Genomic DNA, 22,760 nt, shown 5'->3' on the forward strand with positions numbered 1-22,760 from the left:
GGCTGCGACGCTTATGTGAAAAGGGTTTAGCTTGATAAGCTCGAACCCAAAGCGGATAAATGCATCTTCATAAGACACCCAAAACAGTTGGGTATACCTCCTATTTCAGATCCGGAAGCAAAAGTGATTGTTTCTAGAAACGGGTCCTTTCTCGAGGAAAAGTTTCTCTCGAAAGAATTGGGTGGTAGGATGGTGGAGACTTGATGAGGTTATTGAACCGTCACTTCAACCAGTGTGTAGCAGGGCACAAGAAGTTGTTCCTGTAGTGCCTACACCAATTGAAGTGGAAGCTGATGATAGTGATCATGAAACTTTGGATCAAGTCACTACCAAACCTCGTAGGTCGACAAGGATGCGTACTATTTCAGAGTGGTACATAATCCTGTCTTGGAGGTCATGTTGCTAGACAACAATGAACCTACGAGCTATGGAGAAGCGATGGTGGTCCCGGATTCCGGCAAATGGCTCGAGGCCATAAAATCCGAGAGGATCCATGTGTGAAAACAAAGTATAGACTTTGGAAGAACTACTTGATGGTCGTAAGGCTATTAGGTACAGATGGATTTTAAAAGGAAGACGGACAATGATGGTAAGTATCACCATTAAGAAAGCTCGACTTGTCGTTAAGATGTTTTCTGACAAGTTCAAGGAGTTGACTACGGTGAGACTTTCTCACTCATAGCGATGCTAAGAGTCTGTTGGAAATGTATTAGCAGTTACTGCATTATTTATGAAATCTTGCAGATAGGATGTCAAAACATTGTTTCCTCGACAATTTTCTTGAGGAAAGATTGTATGTGATACAACCAGAAGGTTTTTGTCAATCCTAAAAGATGCTAACAAGTATGCAAAGCTCCAGCAATCCTTCTAAGGACTGGAGTAAGCATCTCGGAGTTGGAATATACGCTTTGATGAAATGATCAAAGATTTTGGGTTTATACAAAGTTTATGAGAAACTTGTATTTCCAAAGAAGTGAGTGGGAGCACTATAGAATTTCTGATGAGTATATGTTGTTGACATATTCTTGATCAGAAATGATGTAGAATTTCTGGAAAGCATATAGGGTTATTTGAAAAGTGTTTTTCAATGGAAAACCTGGATTAAGCTACTTGAACATTGAGCATCAAGATCTATAAGGATAGATCAAAAACGCTTAATAGTACTTTCAAATGAATACATACCATGACAAGATTTTGAAGGAGTTCAAATAGATCAGCAAAGAAGGAGTTCTTGGTTGTGTTATAAGGTGTGAGCATTGAGTAAGACTCAAGATCTGACCACGGCAGAAGAGAGAGAAAGGACAAAGGTTGTCCCCTATGCTTTAGACATAGGCTCTATAGTATGCTATGCTGTGTACCGCACCTGAAGTGTGCCTTGCCATGAGTCAATCAAGGGGTACAAGAGTGATCCAGGAATGGATCACATGACAGCGGTCAAACTTATCCTTAGTAACTAGTGGACTAAGGAATTTTCTCGATTATGGAGGTGGTAAAAGAGTTCGTCGTAAAGGGTTACATCGATGCAAACTTTGACACTAATCCGGATGACTCTGAGTAGTAAATCGGATTCGTATAGTAGAGCAGTTATTTGGAATAGCTCCAAGTAGCGCATGGTAGCTGCATCTACAAGATGACATAGAGATTTGTAAAACACACACGGATCTGAAAGGTTCAGACCCGTTGACTAATAACCTCTCTCACAAGCGAGATATGATCAAACCCCATGGGTGTTGGATTCATTACAATCACATAGTGATGTGAACTAGATTATTGACTCTAGTGCAAGTGGGAGACTGTTGGAAATATGCCCTAGAGGCAATAATAAAATGGTTATTATTGTATTTCCTTGTTCATGATAATTGTCTATTGTTCATGCTATAATTGTGTTATCCGGAAATCGTAATACATGTGTGAATACATAGACCACAACATGTACCTAGCGAGCCTCTAGTTGACTAGCTCGTTGATCAATAGATGGTTACGGTTTCCTGACCATGGACATTGGATGTCGTTGATAACGGGATCACATCATTAGGAGAATGATGTGATGGACAAGACCCAATCCTGAGCATAGCACAAGATCGTGTAGTTCGTCTGCTAAAGCTTTTCTAATGTCAAGTATCATTTCCTTAGACCATGAGATTGTGCAACTCCCGGATACCGTAGGAATGCTTTGGGTGTGCCAAAGTCACAACGTAACTAGGTGGCTATAAAGGTACACTACAGGTATCTCTGAAAGTGTCTGTTGGGTTGGCACGAATCGAGTCTGGGATTTGTCACTCCGTATGACGGAGAGGTATCTCTGGGCCCACTCGGTAATGCATCATCATAATGAGCTCAATGTGACTAAGTAGTTAGTCGCGGGATCATGCATTACGGAACAAGTAAAGTGACTTGCCGGTAACGAGATTGAACGAGGTATTGGGATACCGACGATCGAATCTCGGGCAAGTAACGTACCGATTGACAAAGGGAGTTGTATACAGGATTGATTGAATCCCCGACATCATGGTTCATCCGATGAGATCATCGTGGAACATGTGGGAGCCAACATGGATATCCAGATCCCGCTGTTGGTTATTGGCCAGAGAGCTGTCTCGGTCATGTCTGCATGATTCCCGAACCCGTAGGGTCTACACACTTAAGGTTCGGTGACGCTAGAGTTGTTATGGGAATTAGTGTGCAGTTACTGAATGTTGTTCGGAGTCCCGGATGAGATCCCGGACGTCACGAGGAGTTCCGGAATGGTCCAGAGGTAAAGATTTATATATGGGAAGTCCTATTTTGGCCACCGGAAAATGTTCGGGATTTTTCGGTATTGTACCGGAAAGGTTCTAGAAGGTTCCGGAGTGGGGCCCACCTGCATGGGGGTCCCACATGAACATGGGTAGTGGGGGCAAGGCCCCACACCCCTGGTCAAGGCTCACCAAGATCCCCCCTTAGAAGGAATAAGATCATATCCCGAAGGGATAAGATCAAGATCCCTAAAAAAGGGGGATAACAATCGGTGGGGAAGGGAAATGATGGGATTTCTTCCCCCCACCTTTGCCAACGCCCCAATGGACTTGGAGGGCACGAAACCAGCCCCCTCCACCCCTATATATAGTGGGGAGGCGCATGGAAGCCGCACCCCTTCCCCTGGCGCAGCCCTCTCCCTCCCCAACACCTCCTCCTCCGTAGTACGTAGTGCTTGGCGAAGCCCTGCCGGAGAACTGCAAGCTCCACCACCACATCGTCGTGCTGCCGGAGCTGTCCCTCAACTTCTCCTCTCCCCTTGCTGGATCAAGAAGGAGGAGACGTCCCCGGGCTGTACGTGTGTTGAACGCGGAGGCGCCGTTGTTCGGCGCTTAGATCGGAATCAACCGCGATCTGAATCGCTGCGAGTACGACTCCTTCATCCGCGTTCTTGTAACGCTTCCGCATCGCGATCTTCAAGGGTATGAAGATGCACTCCCCTCTCTCTCGGTGCTAGTCTCTTCATAGATTGATCTTGGTGATGCGTAGAATTTTTTAATTTCTGCAACGATCCCCAACAGCAATATCTGAGCAACCTGAGTGTGTAGATCTTAAAGGCACGATACTATCCTAACATCTTGTTGCCGAGTTATGCTCTCGGCCCTCACAGATATGGAGGTCAGTACTAGATGACCGTGAGGTGCTCAAACAAGGCATAACTAACATAACTGGACATGGAAGAACAACCAATATCTAGAATGATAATTGGTTGCCGAGGGAGAACATGATGAGCCTATTGGCACCCGTTAGAAACAACAAACTATAATTTGTCCATGAGTTAATTGACCAAGCAGCCATGGCATGGAATGAGGATACCATTGAGGAACATTCTATGCCGATGGATGCAGAGGTAATCAAGAAGATTCCTTTGCCCACAATGTCATTTGAGAATGAATGGGCCTGGTACTGGGAGAATTAGGCGACTTTTCAGTTAGGTTAGCATACCACATGCTGATCGATACTCGTAATCAAAGAGAGTCTTGGCTTAATGGAACATCAGGAGCTTCTAACCCCCGGTGTTGAAGGCAAAGCATGGACTAGAATGTGGAAGCATAACATCCAATCAAAAGTGAAGGTGTTTGCATGGCGTTTGGCACGTTAGAGCCTGCCTACTGCTGACGTGGCGCATCATCGCAACCGAAAAAATACCTACATAGTGTGTGAAATCATGGAGGACTTATGGAGACTCTCCCTACTCAAGTGCAGGTGGCTAGAAGTGTGTTGGTTTAGTAGATGAGAGCTTATATGATGAGTTGAAGCAATGTGGAGAACCACGAGCAAAGAATTGGTTATTTGATCTTGAAGACATCCTCTCATAGCAGGATTATCTGACAACAATCGTTACTATCTGGGCGATTTGGAAGGCCAAGAGAGATATCATGTATGAAGGTAAACACCAAAGCCCTCTAGCGACGAATGGTTTCATCGGAAACTTACTGCATGAATTGAAGGCAATTAAAAAGCTTCCAGTGCATGCACCAAGGGTTGTTTATCAACTCCATCCTGGTGGGTTCCTCTGCCTGCCGAAACTGATAAAAGGGAATGTGGATGGAGCAGTGTCTATTGCAGAAAGGAGGAGTGTACCGGCGACCATGTTCAGGCCAGGGGATGGATAATTTCTCCATGCTTCGACATGTGTGTATGAAGGTGTGATTGACCCAGCTTTTGTGGAGGCCGTGGCGTGTCACGAAGCATTGTATCTGACGAAGGATCTTAGCGTAACAAATTAAAAAAGAAAGCAAGGGAACTGATGTAATGGTGATCAAGGAGGTTGAAGTTAAACATGGAAGATTTTCGATAAAGAGTGTATTTTATTGGTTCAAAATGAAGCATCAAGAGGATACAAGCACAATGAGTACACATATGTACTGTGCATAGTTAGGGTGCACACAACCAAAATCAACACACGCACACAAAAAACCACGCCAACAAATAGCAAAGTCATATAAGACCAAAGCAATGCCCATACGAGGACAAAAAAGCAAAGATCAGATCCGCTGGGCAAACTACAACAATAAGCATATCCACACCAGCCATGTCATGACACTACACAAATGAGTAGGTTCTTCAGCAGCAATGCCTTCAGGAAGGGTGCAACGCTCAAGCGCTGCCGTAACCGGATCCGGCCACCCAAAGCCAGAATCTAGGTTTCGCCCTAAAGTACCAACATGAGCATATCCATGCAGTGCCTTCAACAGGTAATAACGTAAAACATCACTATTGCGAGGTATAACCAGCTCTGTCGGACCTAGGCTTTCAACCTGGAGCTTGAGACTGGGTTCTCAAGTAGCACAACCATCGACATCTTCATGTATTGTCGCCACCACTTTTTCGTGGTCCCTATAGATATATGTGATGTCTGCACAACCATCCCCCGTGTCAAGCCTTCGTCATCCTGCATCTCACCGCCATAGCCGGCCACCGGATCTGGAGGGAGGAACCCTCATGAGGACCTTTGGTGGCCATCATAATTCGCAACAAGCCTCCCGCCGCACCGCACAAACCTACCAGAACCACCGCCTCCTTCTGATGTGCAACCATTGTGGTCATCACTGAGATAAGAAGAATCCAACGTGTGCCCCAACCGCCATCCACCGCGAGGGCTTTGCCAATGGCACACAGACATCAGTGAGGAGGCACTGCTTGAGTCCTGATCCGATTTTTTTTGGTGTCAGGTCTGCAGACCGTGCCGCCGCGAAGACCACCGCCGCCCATACACACTGTGCCACATCCATCTGCTCAGCGCCAAGCCGATGACGAAGTAGCCATGCCGGATCCAAGCACCATCATCACGGCGCCGCCGCCCCTGTCCACGAGAAGCTCGCCGCCGTGTCCGAGAGCCACCCATGCCATGAGCAAGATCCCCACCACCACCGTCGACCACACAGCTTCGCCTGTGGCATCCTCCGATGGCGGCGGAGAGGAGGAAGGGAAGATTTGTGGGTTTACAAAGAAAGTGACAATCCTCTATATGATCAGCTATCTTTAAGTTACCGTTAACATTGTAGGTTTACACAGAAATTGACGATCCTCGAGAGACGAGACGACTGGACCAAGGCGAGAGTCGTTGTCATGCCGCCGGCGGACGGCTGTCCTGTGCCCTTAAATTAATTAACTCTGGGAATTATTTAAATTCACACCTGATAATGGAGTACTACCACGGTTCCTTCGGCCAGCAAACTTGCACACCATTGCTCCAGCTACACTCCATTCCTTGGCAGCAGGCCACGCGGTCCACCTCCACCCACTCCGGCGCCGATAACAGGTAACCCGTCTATCATGCACCTGCCGGTGCAGCCTTCCTTTCGCTGAAGCTGTCGGGCGAGCAGCGACCTGGTTCTTCTTTGCAGGATCGGACGACGGACCGATGTCGGAGACGCAACCACCCTCGCCATCCTCGTGGTCGGCCATCCCGCTGGACCTGGCCGGGCTGGTGCTCCGGCTCCTCCCCGCGTGCGCCGACCGCGCCCGCTTCGCCGCGGTATGCCCGCAGTGGCGCGCCGCCGCGCTGCACCACCGCGTTCTCCCGGTGCTGCCGCTGCTCGCGCTCCGGGACGGCACCTTCTACAGCCTCCCTTACAGCAAGCGCTTCCGCTTCCCCGGCTGCGGCTTCGCGGGGTACAACAGCGCCTGCGGCCGCTGGCTCGCCTTCTTGCGCGACGACGGATGCTTCCTCGTGGATCCATTCACCGGCGCCACCGTGACGCTCCCTGCACTCTCTCACGTCCGGCTCCGTCCAGCGCATGCGGACCTGAAGCACATACCAGAGCACGAGCGGCACACCCGCGGCACATGGTTGCTTATCAGAAACGCGGACACTCTCCTGCTGAGTAAGCTGATACTGTGCTCGCCAAACCTCGCCGCTGCATTTGTCTGCCATGAAATGCTCGGCCAGATCCTGATGTGCCGGCCAGGGGCTACCTCGTGGTCGGTACGCGCGTACGATGAGTGCAAGGATTACAAAGATATGGCGTTCTACCAGGGCAAGCTCTACGCCGTTGACTATGGCGAGGACCTCTTCGTGGTGAACATCGGCCAGGACGAGAGCACCGGCGACCCGCAGATTTCTCGGATCGGACGGATCATCAATTGCGATCCATGTGATCTTGATTGGACGCCAAGCAACAGCACCATCAAGATCAAGGTTTACCTGGTCGAATCATGTGGCAAGCTGCTAATGGTACGCAGGAAGATCTGGTGCAGGCTGGTGCTGGACCATGTTTTGGCTGGAGAGAGCGAGTTCGAGGTGTTCGAGGCTGACTTCAAGCGCTCACGGTGGGTCAGCGTGACGACCTTGGGAGAGGACATAGTGCTTTTTGTTGGGCGGAGCTACTCACGGACCGTTCCCGTGTCTCAGTACGGGATGAAGGGCGATCGGATCTATTTCTTGGACGATGATGAATATTACAAGGGCTATAGCCACGAGAACAATGACGCTTCCATCGGTGTATACGACATGGCAGACGGCGAGGTCTCATCCCCTCTGCCGATGGTCTCATGGAAACGTGATAGGGATAGAAACAAGATGCGTCAGACGACATGGCTACTTCCGTGAGACTGAACCTTGACTGAAGTTGTGCTGCTTTGCAAGGCGTCAGTATCTATCTGGCTACGGTGAGTTACACACGGGCTACTATTCCTTGCACACACGGGCTTTTGTAAAAAAACATGGTTTCAAAAATGGAACAGCGTGTGATACATTGCACATGTTTTTTTTTTGCAAAATTGTGTGTGTGTGTGTGTGTGTGATATACCCTATCATTGCACAACATTTTAAAAAAACAACCGTGTTTAAAAAAGTATCAGTGTGTGACACATAGCACATGTTTTTTTTTTCAAAAAACGTGTGTGCTCTAGTCTTCTATCGCACACAGTTTGAAAAATGCAATCGCGCGTGATGTCTTGCATTACCTTTTTTTAAAGAAAAATGGTTTTTGCGATAGGTTTGAAGTCGAATTGACCTTGAAACTGTTTCTACACTCAACCTACAACTTATCATCATTCATGCTCAATTTTGACATTCTCCAGGGTTTATTTGCTATATTTAAGTCATTAAGTTCATTTTTAGGTGTTTAACGGATATAACTCCAAATTACAAGTACATGAAATAGTGCACAAAAATGTTTTGAAAAATCATATTTAGAGTCTTGTGTATATTTGTATGCCTTATACAAAAAGTGTGAGAAATTTTAAAGATCTTTGTGGCAAGGTTCAACCACAAACATTGAGTTTAATGTTTTTTATATTCTTGAAAAAATAAATGAAGTCTGAAAAACACGAACCTTGGCATGGTGTCATGATATGACCTTATTATTCTGTAGTAAAAAACTGAGAAGATTTCACAAAAGTTCCCATGTACACTCCTTAGAAACCGATACATCTTTTGAGAAAAAAAATCATGGTTTCGAGAGGGAATGCGTCGGGTTTGAAGGAGAATTAAAATTTCCTTTATCATTTGACCTTGATTTTTTCTCTATACTCGAATTACAACATAGAATCAATGAAGTTCAAATTTGGCAATTTTGGGGTTCATTTGCTATATTTAAGTGATTGTGAGCATTTCTAGGCATTTAACTGATATAATTTTAATTTGAACTACAGATACATGAATTAGTGTAGAAAATGGTTTCAAAAATCATATATTGGGTCTTGAGTATATTTGTATGTCTTATACAAGCAATGAAAAAAAATAAAGACCTCTATGGCAAGAGTCAATTACAAACATAGAGTTTATTGTTTTTTAAAATTCAAGAAATTGCAAATGAAGTGTGGAAAACATAAAATTTTCCACGGTATCATGATATGACCTCAATACGTTGTGGTAGCAAATTGAGAAGGTTTGGGAAAAAACTTAGCATGTACACTGCTTAAAATCCGGACCATCTCCGAGCAAGAATCGTGGTTTCGAGAGTGAACGCATCAACTTTATAGGAGAATTGGCAATTCCTCCATTGTCTGGTCTTGAAGCTTTTTCTGCACTCAACATAAAGATGGCATACTCCATGTTCAAATTTGGCATTTATTAGTGTTGGGGAACGTAGTAATTTCAAAAAAATTCCTATGCACACGCAAGATCATGGTGATGTATAGCAACGAGAGGGGAGAGTGTTGTCCACGTACCCTCGTAGACCGAAAGCGAAAGCGTTAGCACAACGCGGTTGATGTAGTCGTACGTCTTCACGATCCGACTGATCCAAGTACCAAACGCACAGCACCTCCGAGTTCAGCACACGTTCAGCTCGATGACGTCCCGCGAGCTTCGATCCAGCAAAGCTTCGCCGGAGAGTTTCGTCAGCACGACGGCGTGATGACGGCGATGATGATGACCGACATAGGGCTTCGCCTAAGAACCGTTACGATATGATCGAGGTGGATTATTGTGACAGCCTGATTTTTGGCCCTTTCTTTTTCTTTTGTTTTTCTGAGGTTTTTGCTTGAGTTTTCTTTTTTCCGTGGCTTTGTGGTCTGGAAAGTGAAGAAGATGAACTCTTCTTTACTTCCAGAGTGGCTTGTCATATCCAAATCCTTCCCTAGACCCTGTCATTTTCATCCTAGCCCAAATCCCAATATTCTTTTTATTGGGAATATTCCTTTTCTATTAAAGGAATAACTCAAATTGCCCTAGGTTGTGAAGCAACCTTTATTTCCATCAGTCCTAAAATTCCCAAATAATTCTCATAAATTATTTGGGTCATATCTATCTCAAATATGGCAAAATATTTCATTTGTCATGTTTATCATCATGCTCAAATAATTCATTTCCCATTCTGCCCTAAATGGCACATTGTGAAGCAAGTGCTATTTTTCATTTCCCAATTGACCTCAAACTCCTTGGACACCTTTTCCTGTCCATATCGTTGCCACATGCCAAAATGCAACCTCATTTGCCTACTAATTATTTAAGTATGATTTCCAAAGTTTCTATCCAGAAAGAAGCTTTGTGAAGGACTAGGCATATCCAAATGAGTTGTCATTTTGCATGATCCCGCATATCATCATATCATAGCCCTCCACCAAAGTAGAGCTCATGTCATGCCTCCATGAGAGCTCATCTTCTATTCTTTGATTCTGTCAAAAATTTCAGTATGTGAAGCAAGTATATTTTATCTTGCTCCATTATGGTTGCCAATTTTTCTAGGCCTTCTATTATCCATATAACCTACCTCCACCCATTTTGGGCATGGTTCATCAAGCCATTATTCCTCTAGAATTTTTGCAAGTTTCTGTCCAGAGGAGATGTTTGTGAAGCAAGTACCAGTTTGGCTTGGCCAATTGGGACGAGACTTTTTGAGCATCTTCATAGGACCAAATGACTATGCCTTGCCCAATTTGAGCTCAAGTTTATGCTTCATCAGAGTGCATCATCCTAATCTAGTTTCTGGACCAGTTTATGTGGTTGTTAAGCAACTACATTAAATATTGATCCTAATCCTCTCCAAGTTACCAGGGTGAAAGTCCTTCTTAGCCTAAACCTACCAGACAACTCCATTGCTTCCAAACTTCGTCCTGTTGATCAGCAGTGTTCATCCAAGTTTACTGCAGTAAACTTCAGAGGATGATTACCTGTTAACCATAGTAGTTTTCACCGAACTACCACCTCAGTTGTAACCTCCCCTGGATGAACTACGCACTAGACAATGTTTGCAAGCCTTTGGCACTTTCTCCTCGCCAGCTCACGTGGTCACCACCTCTCTGGCATGCCATGGCCGCGTCCAGAATGGCTTCTTGCTCGGGCCCCTCTCCCTCTCGGTGTCTTCGCGTTCACGAGCATGTCTAATAGATTTACCGCGTCGTCGCCGTCCTCCTGGACCTCTCTCCCCCTCCGTCAGCCCCTCCGCCAGCGCTCGTCGCCGCGCGCCCACGGGCACACTGTGGCCGACCGAGCTTTAATGGCGGCGTGGCCGTTTCCCCTCTTGTCCCCGAGCTCTGCTCGTCCCTGTGCACCTCTGTAGCGCGTCCTCTTCTCCCTCGTCGTGATCCAGCGCCCTCCCGTGATCGCTGTCGTCGCCAGAGCCTTGGCCGAGCGCGAGCGGCTGCACCCGAGCTTGCTCTCCTCGCCCCGCCTATTTATAGGCCTTCCCCGAGCCCTTCGAGCACAACATCGGCCTCCCCTCACTCCCAGCTCCCTCCCCAATCAGTCAGCCGAACCGGAGGACCTCTCCCCGCTGCCCATCGCCTCCATGGCCGCCGTCGGGCTCCGCTCGAATCCGAGCAGCCCCGAGCTCCTCCCCTCCTTCTACCACCACCAGTAGAACATCACCACTCCGGCGACCATCCCCATGCCCATTTCCTCTCGCCGGAGCCGCTATGGCCTCGAGTCCCATCTCCACCCGAAGCCCCCTCCACCGGAGTGCTTGCTGCTCTCAACCCCGCCCTCCTCGAGGTCCGTTCTGTCCTCGAGCGGGTCGGCCTCGTCACCCTGAGCACGTGGGTAGGTCGAGCGCCGCCTACGGTGGCCGGAGTCGCCGGCGGTCGTCGTCGGGGCGGCCGGCCTCGCCTCTGCCTCAGCGCGCGTCAGGAGGAAGGAGCCAGGAGGAGAGAGATGGATAAGGCGGACCCCACCTGTAAGCCTCTAAGCCGCCCGACCCCGCCTTGCCATGCTGGATAAGTGGAGGCGTGTTCCTCGGAATACGTCTTCCCAACTGGAAAGCGTAGTTTCGTTCTGTTTCAGCTCAAAATGTGTTTTCTCTGTTCTGAAAGCGTATTTTGCTAAAATGTGTTTTCTGTTTTTCAGCTCAGGGGCCTGTTTGTAGAGTATATTTTACAAATTGGTCCCTGGAGTTCAAACTATCATATCTTTTTGCTCCCAACTCCAAATGAGGTGATTCCAAAGCCCACTTCTTTGTCTCGTCGAGCCTGTTCTGTTGGTTTCATTTTCACTATGGTTTGGCACTGTGAAAATGAGCTTTTTGCCCTTGCACGTAAACAGCCCCTCCGAGAGAGAACTGTTTCCGGCAAATCTTTCCGCGGCTTCACCGCACTTCTCCCGGTGATTTCTTCCACCCCAGGCAAGCCACAATACCCACTTGCATGATAGTCATGCAGTAGCCATGGTTTTCAACTCAAATATTTATTAAATGATTGCTTGTTTAAAATATGGTTATCGTTGTTTCGGTAATGCTTCTGGGTTAGTGCTTACTTTCTTACTATGTTGTTATGCACCTAGTTATCAGGCCCTGCTAGTGCTAGTATTCCTTTCATATGCTTATGCTTGCTAGTAGTACATGTTGATGTTGGTGATGGTCTTCGGTGCATGACTACCGTCTGTCCCGAGTACCGTTGTTATGCATGTTCCATTGCATCCAGTTGGTTAAATGATTGCATGGTAGCATTGTTGATATGTCTTGCATGATATTTATTGTTGATGCTAGTGGCCATGCTAGGTTTCTACGAGTAGTGTTGTACTTGTGATATTCATGCTCGTCATTATACTATGCTCAGTTGGATATGATTCATTGTGGATATGGTGGATAGTTATGTTGCACCCCGTGCTTATGTTGATATCATGTTTATGCATTATTGCATCATGTTATTTTATCATGGCTCAGCATATTGCATTCAAGTTTAACCGGATTAAATTGAACTTGAACAACTGTTGGCTGAGTCATGGTGCCACCAAATCGAGCTGACCAGTGCAACCACACTTGCCTTATGGGGGGTCCTAACTGGGTCTATTGTCGTGCCTCTCACCGGTGCCTCGAACTAGGTAAGGTTATGGGCATGCGTACCCTGATCAGGTAAGCAGACATAACCTTGTGTGCCCGTAGTTGGATGATAAGCGCTTTTGTCCCTGTTTGGGACGGACCACGACGGTGGTCGTTGTGTCTTTGGTAGACACGGGGCCACCCAGGACTAGCCCAATGGGGAGTGAGTCGGAGTGGACGGGAGAGTGTCATGGCAGTAGATCAGTTTTGTCGGAACGCCGTTGGTCCACCCGAATGGGAGTGCGAGGCCATGGGTTCCGTGGTGTGGGTACAATGTACTAACCTCTGCAGAGTGTATATTAAATCTATCGATAGCCGCGCCCGTGGATAAGGGCCCAGTTCGTAGTCAGTCCCACTGTGAGTCAACAATATTAATAATAACTTGATTAATGACACCCCTGGTTCGATGATGAGTTAAGTTGGTTGTGATCGCCGGAAAGATCACCGTTTGAGACCAAGTGTTGGTCATGGTTGTGATCGCCGGAATGATCACTGTGGTATCGAGGATACCGAGTTGTTGGATATTCGTGATGTTGTGTGAGAATCGTGGGTAAAGATCAAGCTCCTTGTGGTCATTTGATGGCTACCACGGTATTGTTTATACCAAGCTTGATTTGATCCTGAGATGATCGTGTAATGTCCGAAGTTGGTAAGTGATGCATGTGATGGTTACGAGGTAACCCGAGCAGAATAAATGGTGCATGTAGTGTCATCATGTTGCATGCTAGTATCGCCAGGTTTATATGTACATGCCATGCTCATATTGTTCTAGCAGTATTATGTTCATGTTGTTCATGCCATGATGATCTCATGATAATTCCTGCTTAACCTGTAATTGCCATGCTGTTGTTTGTCTTGAATGCTTCTGGTTAATTGTGAGCTTGCAAGTACATTCAATGTACTGACCTGGCGTGTCATGCCAGCTTGCAGGTCGTGCCTGGATTGCTTGCTTGTTTGGTGTTGTTCCTGTGTTCGCGAGCTAGGATAAGCGTTCCAGCCAGAGTCCCTGCGGAGTGGAGTTCACCACCGTTGTCGTTGTTCCGCTGCTAGAAGTTTTTCCGCTGCTTCGAGTTGTTCTACTGCTTGCATAGAGCAACTGAGGATGGCGTAGTGTCGCCGTGCCGATGTTATTCATTTTAATATGGGAGACCTTGTATTCATATTCGTGTAATAATAGTAAGCTTGTTTGTTCTATGCTAAGCAGTGCCGTATTCCAGAAGACTTCTCCTCGATCTCTGGGCTGGAATACGGGGCGTTCTAGTTTTCTCTGAGCCGGGGTGCCACAGGCTTGGTATCAGAGCGGGTCTGGCTGTAGGATGCCCTAGCCCACGCGAACGTTAGAAAGCGGTAGTATAGACCCCAGTTGGTTTGTTGCACTTGATTGTTGCATTTGTTTGTCGCATAACATGCATATAGATTATTATTTTGTCACTAACGGTTAATCTTGTGAGTGTAGGTGGCATCGTTTTCGGTCCACCGCCTGCACCCTCCTTCTTAGCATGTCTGCTCTTTGGTGTTCGGCATCATCTCTGTCCCAGCAGAGTGATGCCCTGGTACCCAGAGTTCCAGACACCATTTGCAGGAGTTATGCTCAGGTGTCGCGTATATTTTTCCGCCACCCACCCATATTATTTCGGTAATAGACTTGTTTCTATCCCGAATCATGTCATCCATCTCGCCCCTCTGGCAACCCTTACTGATCTTGGTTATCAGAAAAGGGCAATGCCAGTGAGCCTTGTTTTCCACCGCTACCCTACCCAGTCATTCTATTCTTTGGACGTGTACAAATCCCTTTCGTACGCTTGATGATGATGTGGTCGTGACTTTTGTGTCTCGCTACTTGATCGTCAAGTCCGTCCTCACCTGTGTATCCATCCAGATCCAGCCACTGTTCAGCCAGTGCTTGGTGTAGCTTCGGTTACGCCAACTCCTTCCACACATGGATATAATTTTCGTGCACACCGCCACAGCATATTAGACCGTAATACCGGAGTTTCCATGCGATTTGTGTGCTTAGGTGTGCATGCATATTATGGTGTGAGTAGCAGTAATATGTGATGATTGCTTGATTAATTATATTAGTAGTATGCTTGGGTGCTTTTGTTTTAGTCGTTTCTTTTGTTTCTTTCTTTGGGCCTTCGGTGTTACAAATTTTCCCCCTATTAAAGTTGCTCGTCAGCCGACACCGGACCCGAAGAGTCAACAAGAAATGCATATATTTGGAAACTCAGCTAAACAGAATGGAATAGTCAGCAGACTGCAGTGAAATTGGAAATAGCTCGTCTGAATACAAAAGAAATTCTGGATGGAATGTCAGTATAAAGTTTGCATTAACGTACACTCCTCCCAACAGTATGGAAGTCTCAGCCGACTGTATTCAGATTGGGGGATATCTGATCATGTTACTGAGTGTCAAGTCTCCCTCAGCGTGCACTCCTCATAGCAGAAATGATCAAATCAGCAAGAAGATAAATTGTGTGCAAGGTTGACAGAATATTATCAAAGGTATGGCTCAGATACAAGTTTAATTTTTTGTTGAGGATGATTTTGGAACCCGATGTACCTGGAAGCAAGCAAAAATATGGCATGTACTCAGAAAGGAGGATAGTCCTGCAAAACCCCGTTTCATACAAGAAATCAATAATAAAAATATTAAGATGGTTATATATGTGGAAATCGGTCCGCATATCACAATAAGAAGCTTCTGGTGTAAGCAACCCAATCTGCCCTCGCAAGATACCCGAGAAGCTTCCAAGGCAAGATTCATCTATCTTCCTCAGTACGATACATGGATGATTTCCCGTACAAGGTACTCTGCCTTCTTCAGTAGGCAACCAGAAAAAAACTTCCGGCATAAGGTACTGAGTCTTTCCCCAGCAAAGTCTTTAAGGGGGTAAGCTTCTGAAACACGATACCAGTCTTCTTCAGCAAGCCGTCCGATGAAAGTTTCGAGCACAAGCCAGCCAATCTTCCTCAGTAAGACATTGGTACAAGGTAGTACGTTGTGAATTGACAGCATATGGCAGTGAATCCCAAGCATCAGATCGGCAACATTTTGGTCAGAAGCAAGAATCAGTCAGAATACACGTCTGTCTCGGGAATCAGATTCTCATATATATGCGGTGAGCATACCACCAAGATCTTACAAGTCACTCGGATGAGGATCTGACAACCACGTGAGGATGGTTAAGAGAAGAAAGCCAGTATACACAGCAGTGTGACAAAGGGATTATGAGGATTGACGACATCAATGAGCTCAATACAAGTACCTGTGAACCTGGAAAATGATCCTGATGAGCCCTTGTCCCCTTTTTCTCCAATGACGGCACCACGCCCGTGATCTAAGCTGTTTTTAGCTATCCAGGGTGGATGCCGATTTTTATTTCTCTCTTCAACGACTGTCACGAGTTCTGAGCTGCTTTTCGGCCGTCCTGAGCCGTGGTTGAGCTATTTCAGTAATGTCCCAGATCTGAGTTGTAAAGACCGCTCTGGTGGCTACTGGTTTATTTGTCGATTTCTTACAAAGGTTCGGATGATCATTTTCCTGCGGTCAGAACTTGAGGGGTGTTGAACCTGCCATTTAATGGGGTACCCTGTCAAAAAAATGAGGATAAGCTACGATTGCTGAAAAATTGCACCAACAGTACCTATGGTGATACGAAGAAAGCAATATGACCCAGCTCTTTCAGCCAAGGATCCAGACCAAGAAAACAATAATGAAGGAGAAAGACCAGTGATGCAGGTGACAATCAAATATTTGGTACGGATCCGACACTCAAGACAGTGGAACCAGTTAAGATGATTCAGAAACTTCCGTGATAAGCCAGGATCTGTCAGGAAAGCGGTTATGACCCAACTCACTGTTTGGAACCCGAAGGACCTGCATTTAGTGGAGTGTAAGTGCATCTAGTGCCCATTAGTGATTTTGGTGTATTGAAGACTAATAGGTTAAGGGACTAATGTGTTTATGAGTGTACACAGGTCTATAAGTCTATGAGGAGTTTGATATTTACAGAGAAAGTCGACCCCTAAAAATGAAGTTCTTCGACTGAAGACTTTGGATTTCTGAAGAATTTCTGAAGACTTTGAAAGTGAAGAAATTGGTGTGACCTTGAAGACTTGGTATTCATTTGAGGAACATGAAGCATGAAGACTTTTGTTTTCGTAGTTTCGTTTTCTCCTTCTTGAGTCATAGGAAACACCGCACTGTTAAAGGGGGTCGAGGAAATACTAAGGAAAAATTTCCATGTGATGCTCAACTCAAAATCCTACACCTACCAATCCCTTCGAGTGAAGCCATTGGAAGTCTCATACAGTTCAGTCATATTCTTCAGTGACAGAGACGAAGTTCTTCTGGTCTCTGAGGAATTTGTTCTGACTGAGGAGTTAGGAATTCACCAGTGCGGATTGCCTACACAGTGAGGAACATGATAGCCCTGAGGAATTTGATACTCAAATTTCCGACCGTTGCTGTGCTATGCGCCAGCTGTCCCAAAATATCTACCCACCTAACGGTCATATCATTGAAGGGCATTTATGTCTTATCATGCCGGGCTGCTCCCTAGGCTATATATAGCCGCCCCCTACAACCACTAGCTGGTTGGCTGCTCCGAGAGAAACTGACATTTGTCATTTGAGAGCATCCCATCCTCCGAGGACTTTGAGCGAAAATCATCAAGTGAGGAAAACCCAAACCCAAACACCTACAAACCCAAATTGAGCATCACTGAAGAGATTGATCCTGCGTGGATCCGATGCTTGTTACCTTTGAAGACTGTGCTTCTTCCAGACGGTTAGGCGTCATGGTCTAGAGCATCCAAGAGGAATTATGGATCGCCGAGTGACCAAGTTTGTGAAGGTTCGGAAGTCACCTGAAGACTTACCATGAGTGATTGGACGAGGTCTGTGTGACCTTAGTTCAAGGAGAATACGGTGAGGACTGTGTGTCCGGGACTGTGTGTCCTCAGGTTTAAATACCTAGCCGCTCCAACCAGATGTACAACCGAGACAGCAGTTGGAACTGGTCTACCAAATCATTGTCTTCACCAAGCTTACTGGTTCTATTTCCTCAACTCTTTCATTTCCTCATTACTGTGTTGTGTGCTTGTCATATCTGTGTTTGAAGACTTTGACAGAAGACTTTCTCAATTTCCTCAGTTCAATTTCTTCAGTCTGTTTGTCTTCATCCTGTGCTATCCTGTGTTTACACTTTCTGTACTCTGTGTTTGTCTTCATTTCATCATGATGACCATGCCTATGTTCTGTTATGCTTACTCTTGAGTACTTATTCCGCTGCAAGTAGTTCTTCGCTAAGGAATTTCCTCACCCGCAAATTCCTCAGTGAAGAATTCATAAAAATCGCCTATTCACCCCCCTCTAGTCGATATAACGCACTTTAAATTGGTATCAGAGCAAGGTACTCCTTTGTTCTGTGTGATTTTGGTTTAACCGCCTGGAGTTTTAGTTATGTTGACCGCAGGTATGATCAAGGTCTCTGCTGGGTGTCCTACCTTCGATGGGACGGACTACCTCTACTGGAAGAATAAGATGCGAATGCATCTTGAGGCAATTGATAACGATCTCTGGTACATTGTGGAAAATGGCGTTCCCTCTGTCTCACCCTCACTGAACGCTACCGATGTGAAAAGATTCAAGCAACTCGATTCTCAAGCGAAGAATATCATATGTGGCCATCTGAGCAAAGGACAGTATGGAAGAGTGAGTGCTTTGGAAACTGCTAAGCTTATCTGGGATAGGCTGTCCAAAGTGAATGAAGGAGTCTCAACTCAGCGTGACTCTCGAGTTGATGTTCTTCGCAATCTCTTCAACCGCAAAGACTCAACAATGAAAATGTTCAACAAACCTTCGATCGCCTCACTGACATCTCAAATGAGCTTCAAGCGCTTGGTGCCACTGACATCACCGACCATGAGGTGGTGAAGAAATTGTTGAGATCGCTTGATTCCTCATTTGATACTCTGGCATTGATGATACAAGAACGTGCTGATTACAAGTCACTTGATCCCGCTGATATCCTCGAAAGGCTAAATACTCATGAGTTCCAGCTTGCTGAAAAGAGGACCTCTATGGTTCGAGCTATGGCAGATCACGTGCACTGAAGGCCAAGGCAGTTTCTGAGTCTGAAGATGAAGACTCTGGCAGCAGCCTTGGTGATCCTGAAGAATTGAGCCAGGAACTAGCACTACTCGTGAAGAAATTTCAAAAGTTCTCAAGACGTGGTCGCTTTGGAAGATCCTCAAGGAGCAATGATTCCTCATCCAGTGACTACAAGAAGAGGCTTTGTCACAAATGCAAGAAACCTGGACACTACATTCAAGATTGTCCTTAGTGGGAAAAGGAATCAAAGAAGAAGAAATACAAGGATTACAGTTCTGATGATGCGAAGAAAAAGAAGAAATCCTCAAAATCTTCATCATCAAAATCCTCAAAGTCTTCATCTCACAAGAAGAGCAGCTCCAAGAAAGCTCGGGCATTCATTGGCAAGGAAATGGACTCTGAAGCTGAATCTGAGGACATGAGGAAGAGGAGGCATCTTGAGGAGTCCGAGTCTGGAGTAGCGAGTCTAGCTCTCGCTACTACATTCGTCAGCAAGTCTATCTTCAACTCTGAAGAAAATGGCTTCACCAACAAGGCTGATGAAGGCAATGATGACTACGCTCCCACCTATCGCTTCATGGCAAAGGGTGCCAAGGTACTCAAATATACCTCCTCTGAATCTAGTGAGAATGAATCTGATGAAAACCTCAAGCCCAGCTACTCTAAACTTGCTAAGATTGCTGTGAAACAACAAAGGGCTTTTGAAAAGGTTCAAAACATGCTAGATAAAAGTGATGATATGTTGGGTGAAGAAATGGATCGCACTAAAACCTTGACTGAAAATCTTCAGAGACTTCAGACTAGGTTTGACAACCTTCAAGGTCATCATAACACTCTCTTATCTGATCATGAGAAGCTTTCTTATGAATTTCTTCAAAGAAAGCAAGATCTTGAGAAGCTAAGAGTGAGTTATGAAGATCTTCAGAAGGAGCGTGATTCATTACTTGCTCAACAAATCAGCGCTGCTCAGGAAGAATTTGTTCCTCCATGTTTGAAATGCATTGAACGTGAATCTGCTAATTCTTCACCTGAATGTTCAAATGCTTCTAATGCTACAAATTCTTCAATTGTCTCTGCTATCACTAATTCCTCATCTGAGGACATTGCTAGTATCACTGACGATGCAGGGCTGAAGGAATTGTACATGACAGACATGTACAAAAGCCTCAAAGGGCATCAGACTCTTTGTGATGTGCTTAAAAAGCAGATCCTCAACAGGAACCCTAGGAAAGAGGGTATTGCCTTTGAGAGGAAACCCAATGCAGATGGTACATATTGGAAGCCTGAGCAGTACCCCAAAACCTCATGGGTTGCTGCAAAGGGACCTCCAGTTGATCCATCTAATTTATCTGGCTTTACATGTGAATCTTATCATTCTTCTGATGAGTCATTTGACTCCAACTATAAACTGTTTAAAAATCAGAATGGTGAAGTATTTGCTAGATATGTTGGCACTAACTGCAGGAACGGTTCTCCTATGAAGAAAATCTGGGTTCCCAAAAGGTGCCTTGAAAGTCTTCAGGTGAATGTCCTCATGACACCACCTGTGAAGAATAGGAACCCCAGATCAAATTCTTCATATGGACCAAATTCTTCATATGGATCCAAGTCCTCATACGGATCGAATTCCTCACGTGGATCATATTCCTCAAAAGGATCAAAGTCCTCATATGAACATCATCGTGCTAACAACTCTGTTTCGCAGGGAAGAGCTAAGGGCTATGAATATGAGCATTATTCTTCTAATCATTATGTTCATAAGTCCTCGAAGAATTTATCTGCTTATTCATATGCTTACCCTAACTCCTCTTATGTGAAACAAAATGGATTGGCTTCTATGCCACCTTTCTCGTATGGAGCTCGCAGAGTGATGAACTCTTTGCCACCCCTTCAGATGTGGGTGGTGAAGAAAAAGGACTAATCTCTTATGCAGGGTCAAGTCTCCAGACGTGCTCAAACGTCTGAAGAATTTGCCGGAGACCTGAAAAGTGCCTGAAAGGACGCAAGCTAATCATGAAGAAATGAACTTTCTCACGTCCTCATACTGTTTTAACTGTTGCATTGCTTGATGAAATTGGTCTGATGAATTGTGATGTCATATTCTTCACTGATGAAGTATATGAAGTTCGTAAGCTGCACTAATTCATCTGCAGGATGATCAACCCAAAGCCACTGAGTGGGTCCTCGATAGTGGATGTACAAATCACATGACTGGTGACAAGAATCTATTGATGGATGCTCCCTTATCACCATCACATCTGAAGCATATCATCTTCGCTGACAAAGGCAAAAGTTAGGTATTGGGTCTAGGTAAGGTTGCGATCACAAATGATCGACACATGGACAAAGTCATGCTTGTCGAGTCCTTAGGATACAACCTCATGTCTGTCTCAATGCTTTGTGATCTTGATATGGTTGTTGTCTTTGGCAAGTATCGTTGTGTTGTGGTTATGGAAGCTGACAATTCCAAAGTCTTTGAAGGCTTGAGGAGAGGAGACTTGTTTATTGTTGATTTCTCTACAGGACCGCAACCAGCCGTGTGCCTACTTGCAAAAGCTTCAGAAGGCTGGCTATGGCATCGACGACTTGGTCATGCAGGCATGAGGAATTTGCACACGCTTGCGAAGAAGAAGCACGTCATTGGCATTGAGAATGTCAAATTCCTCAAGGATCACTCATGCGGAGCCTGTGAAGCTGGAAAGATGACCAAGGCTAAGCATCCAGCAAAGACTATCATGACCACTACTCGACCATTTGAATTGCTTCATATGGATCTCTTCGGTCCTAACCATTACTCAGCAGTCACAAATGATGCATCTCTCTATGGCTTTGTTATTGTTGATGATTACTCTCGTTACACTTGGGTACATATTGTCACTTACAAACATGAAGTGCAGGAAGTCTTCAAACGATTTTCCTCGAGGGCTTCAACCAACTTCGGTGTGAAAATCAAGCACATCAGAAGTGACAATGGAACTGAGTTCAAGAATTCTGGTCTTGATGACTATCTTGATGAACTTGGTATTACTCATGAGTTATCTGCTCCTTACACTCCTCAGCAGAATGGCGTCGTGGAGCGCAAGAACAGAACTCCTGTTGAGATGGCTCGCACTATGCTTGATGAGTACAAGACGCCTCGTCACTTCTGGATTGAGGCAATTTATATTGCGTGCCACATCATCAACAGGGTATATCTTCACAAATTCTTCAAGAAGACTGCCTATGAACTCCTCACTAACAAGAAACCCAATGTGAGTTATTTCAAAGTCTTCGGTGCTAAATGTTGGATTAGAGATCCTCATCACAATGCTAAATTTGCACCAAAAGCACATGAAGGTTTTATGCTTGGTTACGGAAAGGACTCGCACACCTACAGAGTCTTCAACAACGTTCTTCACAAGGTTGTTGAAACTGTAGATGTGCGGTTCGATGAAACTAATGGCTCGCAAAGAGAGCACCTACCCTCTGTGATAGATGAACCAACACCTGAGGAAACTATCAAGTTCAAGGCTACTGAGGATGTCATTCCTACCAAGAATCTGCTGAAGAATTCATTCCAGAACGTGAAGAACGTCGAGCTAATGCACCTAAAGAAAATGCTGAAGAAAATGGTGCTGAAGAAAATGCTGATCAAATTCCTCGACGACAACCAGCTCATCCTCGCGTTGCAAAAGAAGTGCAAGTTGAAAAGATCATCGATGACATTGAAGCACCAGGTCCTCTCACACGCTCAAAAGCTTCACATTTATCTAACTTTTGTGGGCACTATGCTTTTGTCTCTATCACAGAGCCCACTAAGGTAGATGAAGCATTTCTGGAGCCTGAGTGGATTCAAGCTATGCAAGAAGAATTACATCAGTTCGAGCTCAACAACGTCTGGGAACTGGTTAATCGTCCAGATCCTCGCAAGCACAATATCATTGG

The 22,760-nt window shown here is 45.6% G+C and overlaps 1 protein-coding gene across 1 annotated transcript; it reads left to right on the forward strand.

Annotated features, from left to right (window-relative positions):
• Positions 1–6,382: 6,382 nt before the first annotated feature.
• Positions 6,383–7,732, forward strand: LOC109782954 (probable F-box protein At1g44080). Its single transcript, XM_020341584.2, has one exon. The coding sequence runs from the start codon at positions 6,383–6,385 to the stop codon at positions 7,568–7,570; it is 1,188 nt and encodes a 395-aa protein (XP_020197173.1). The 3' UTR covers positions 7,571–7,732.
• Positions 7,733–22,760: the final 15,028 nt, after the last annotated feature.

The sequence above is a fragment of the Aegilops tauschii genome, chromosome 2 (genome assembly GCF_002575655.3).
Source record: "Aegilops tauschii subsp. strangulata cultivar AL8/78 chromosome 2, Aet v6.0, whole genome shotgun sequence".
In the NCBI taxonomy this organism is placed as follows: Eukaryota; Viridiplantae; Streptophyta; class Magnoliopsida; order Poales; family Poaceae; genus Aegilops; species Aegilops tauschii.

Bases quoted from the DNA above. Each gene is read 5' to 3' on its own strand.
- LOC109782954 (XM_020341584.2), top strand. From the start codon at position 6,383: ATGTCGGAGACGCAACCACCCTCGCCATCCTCGTGGTCGGCCATCCCG.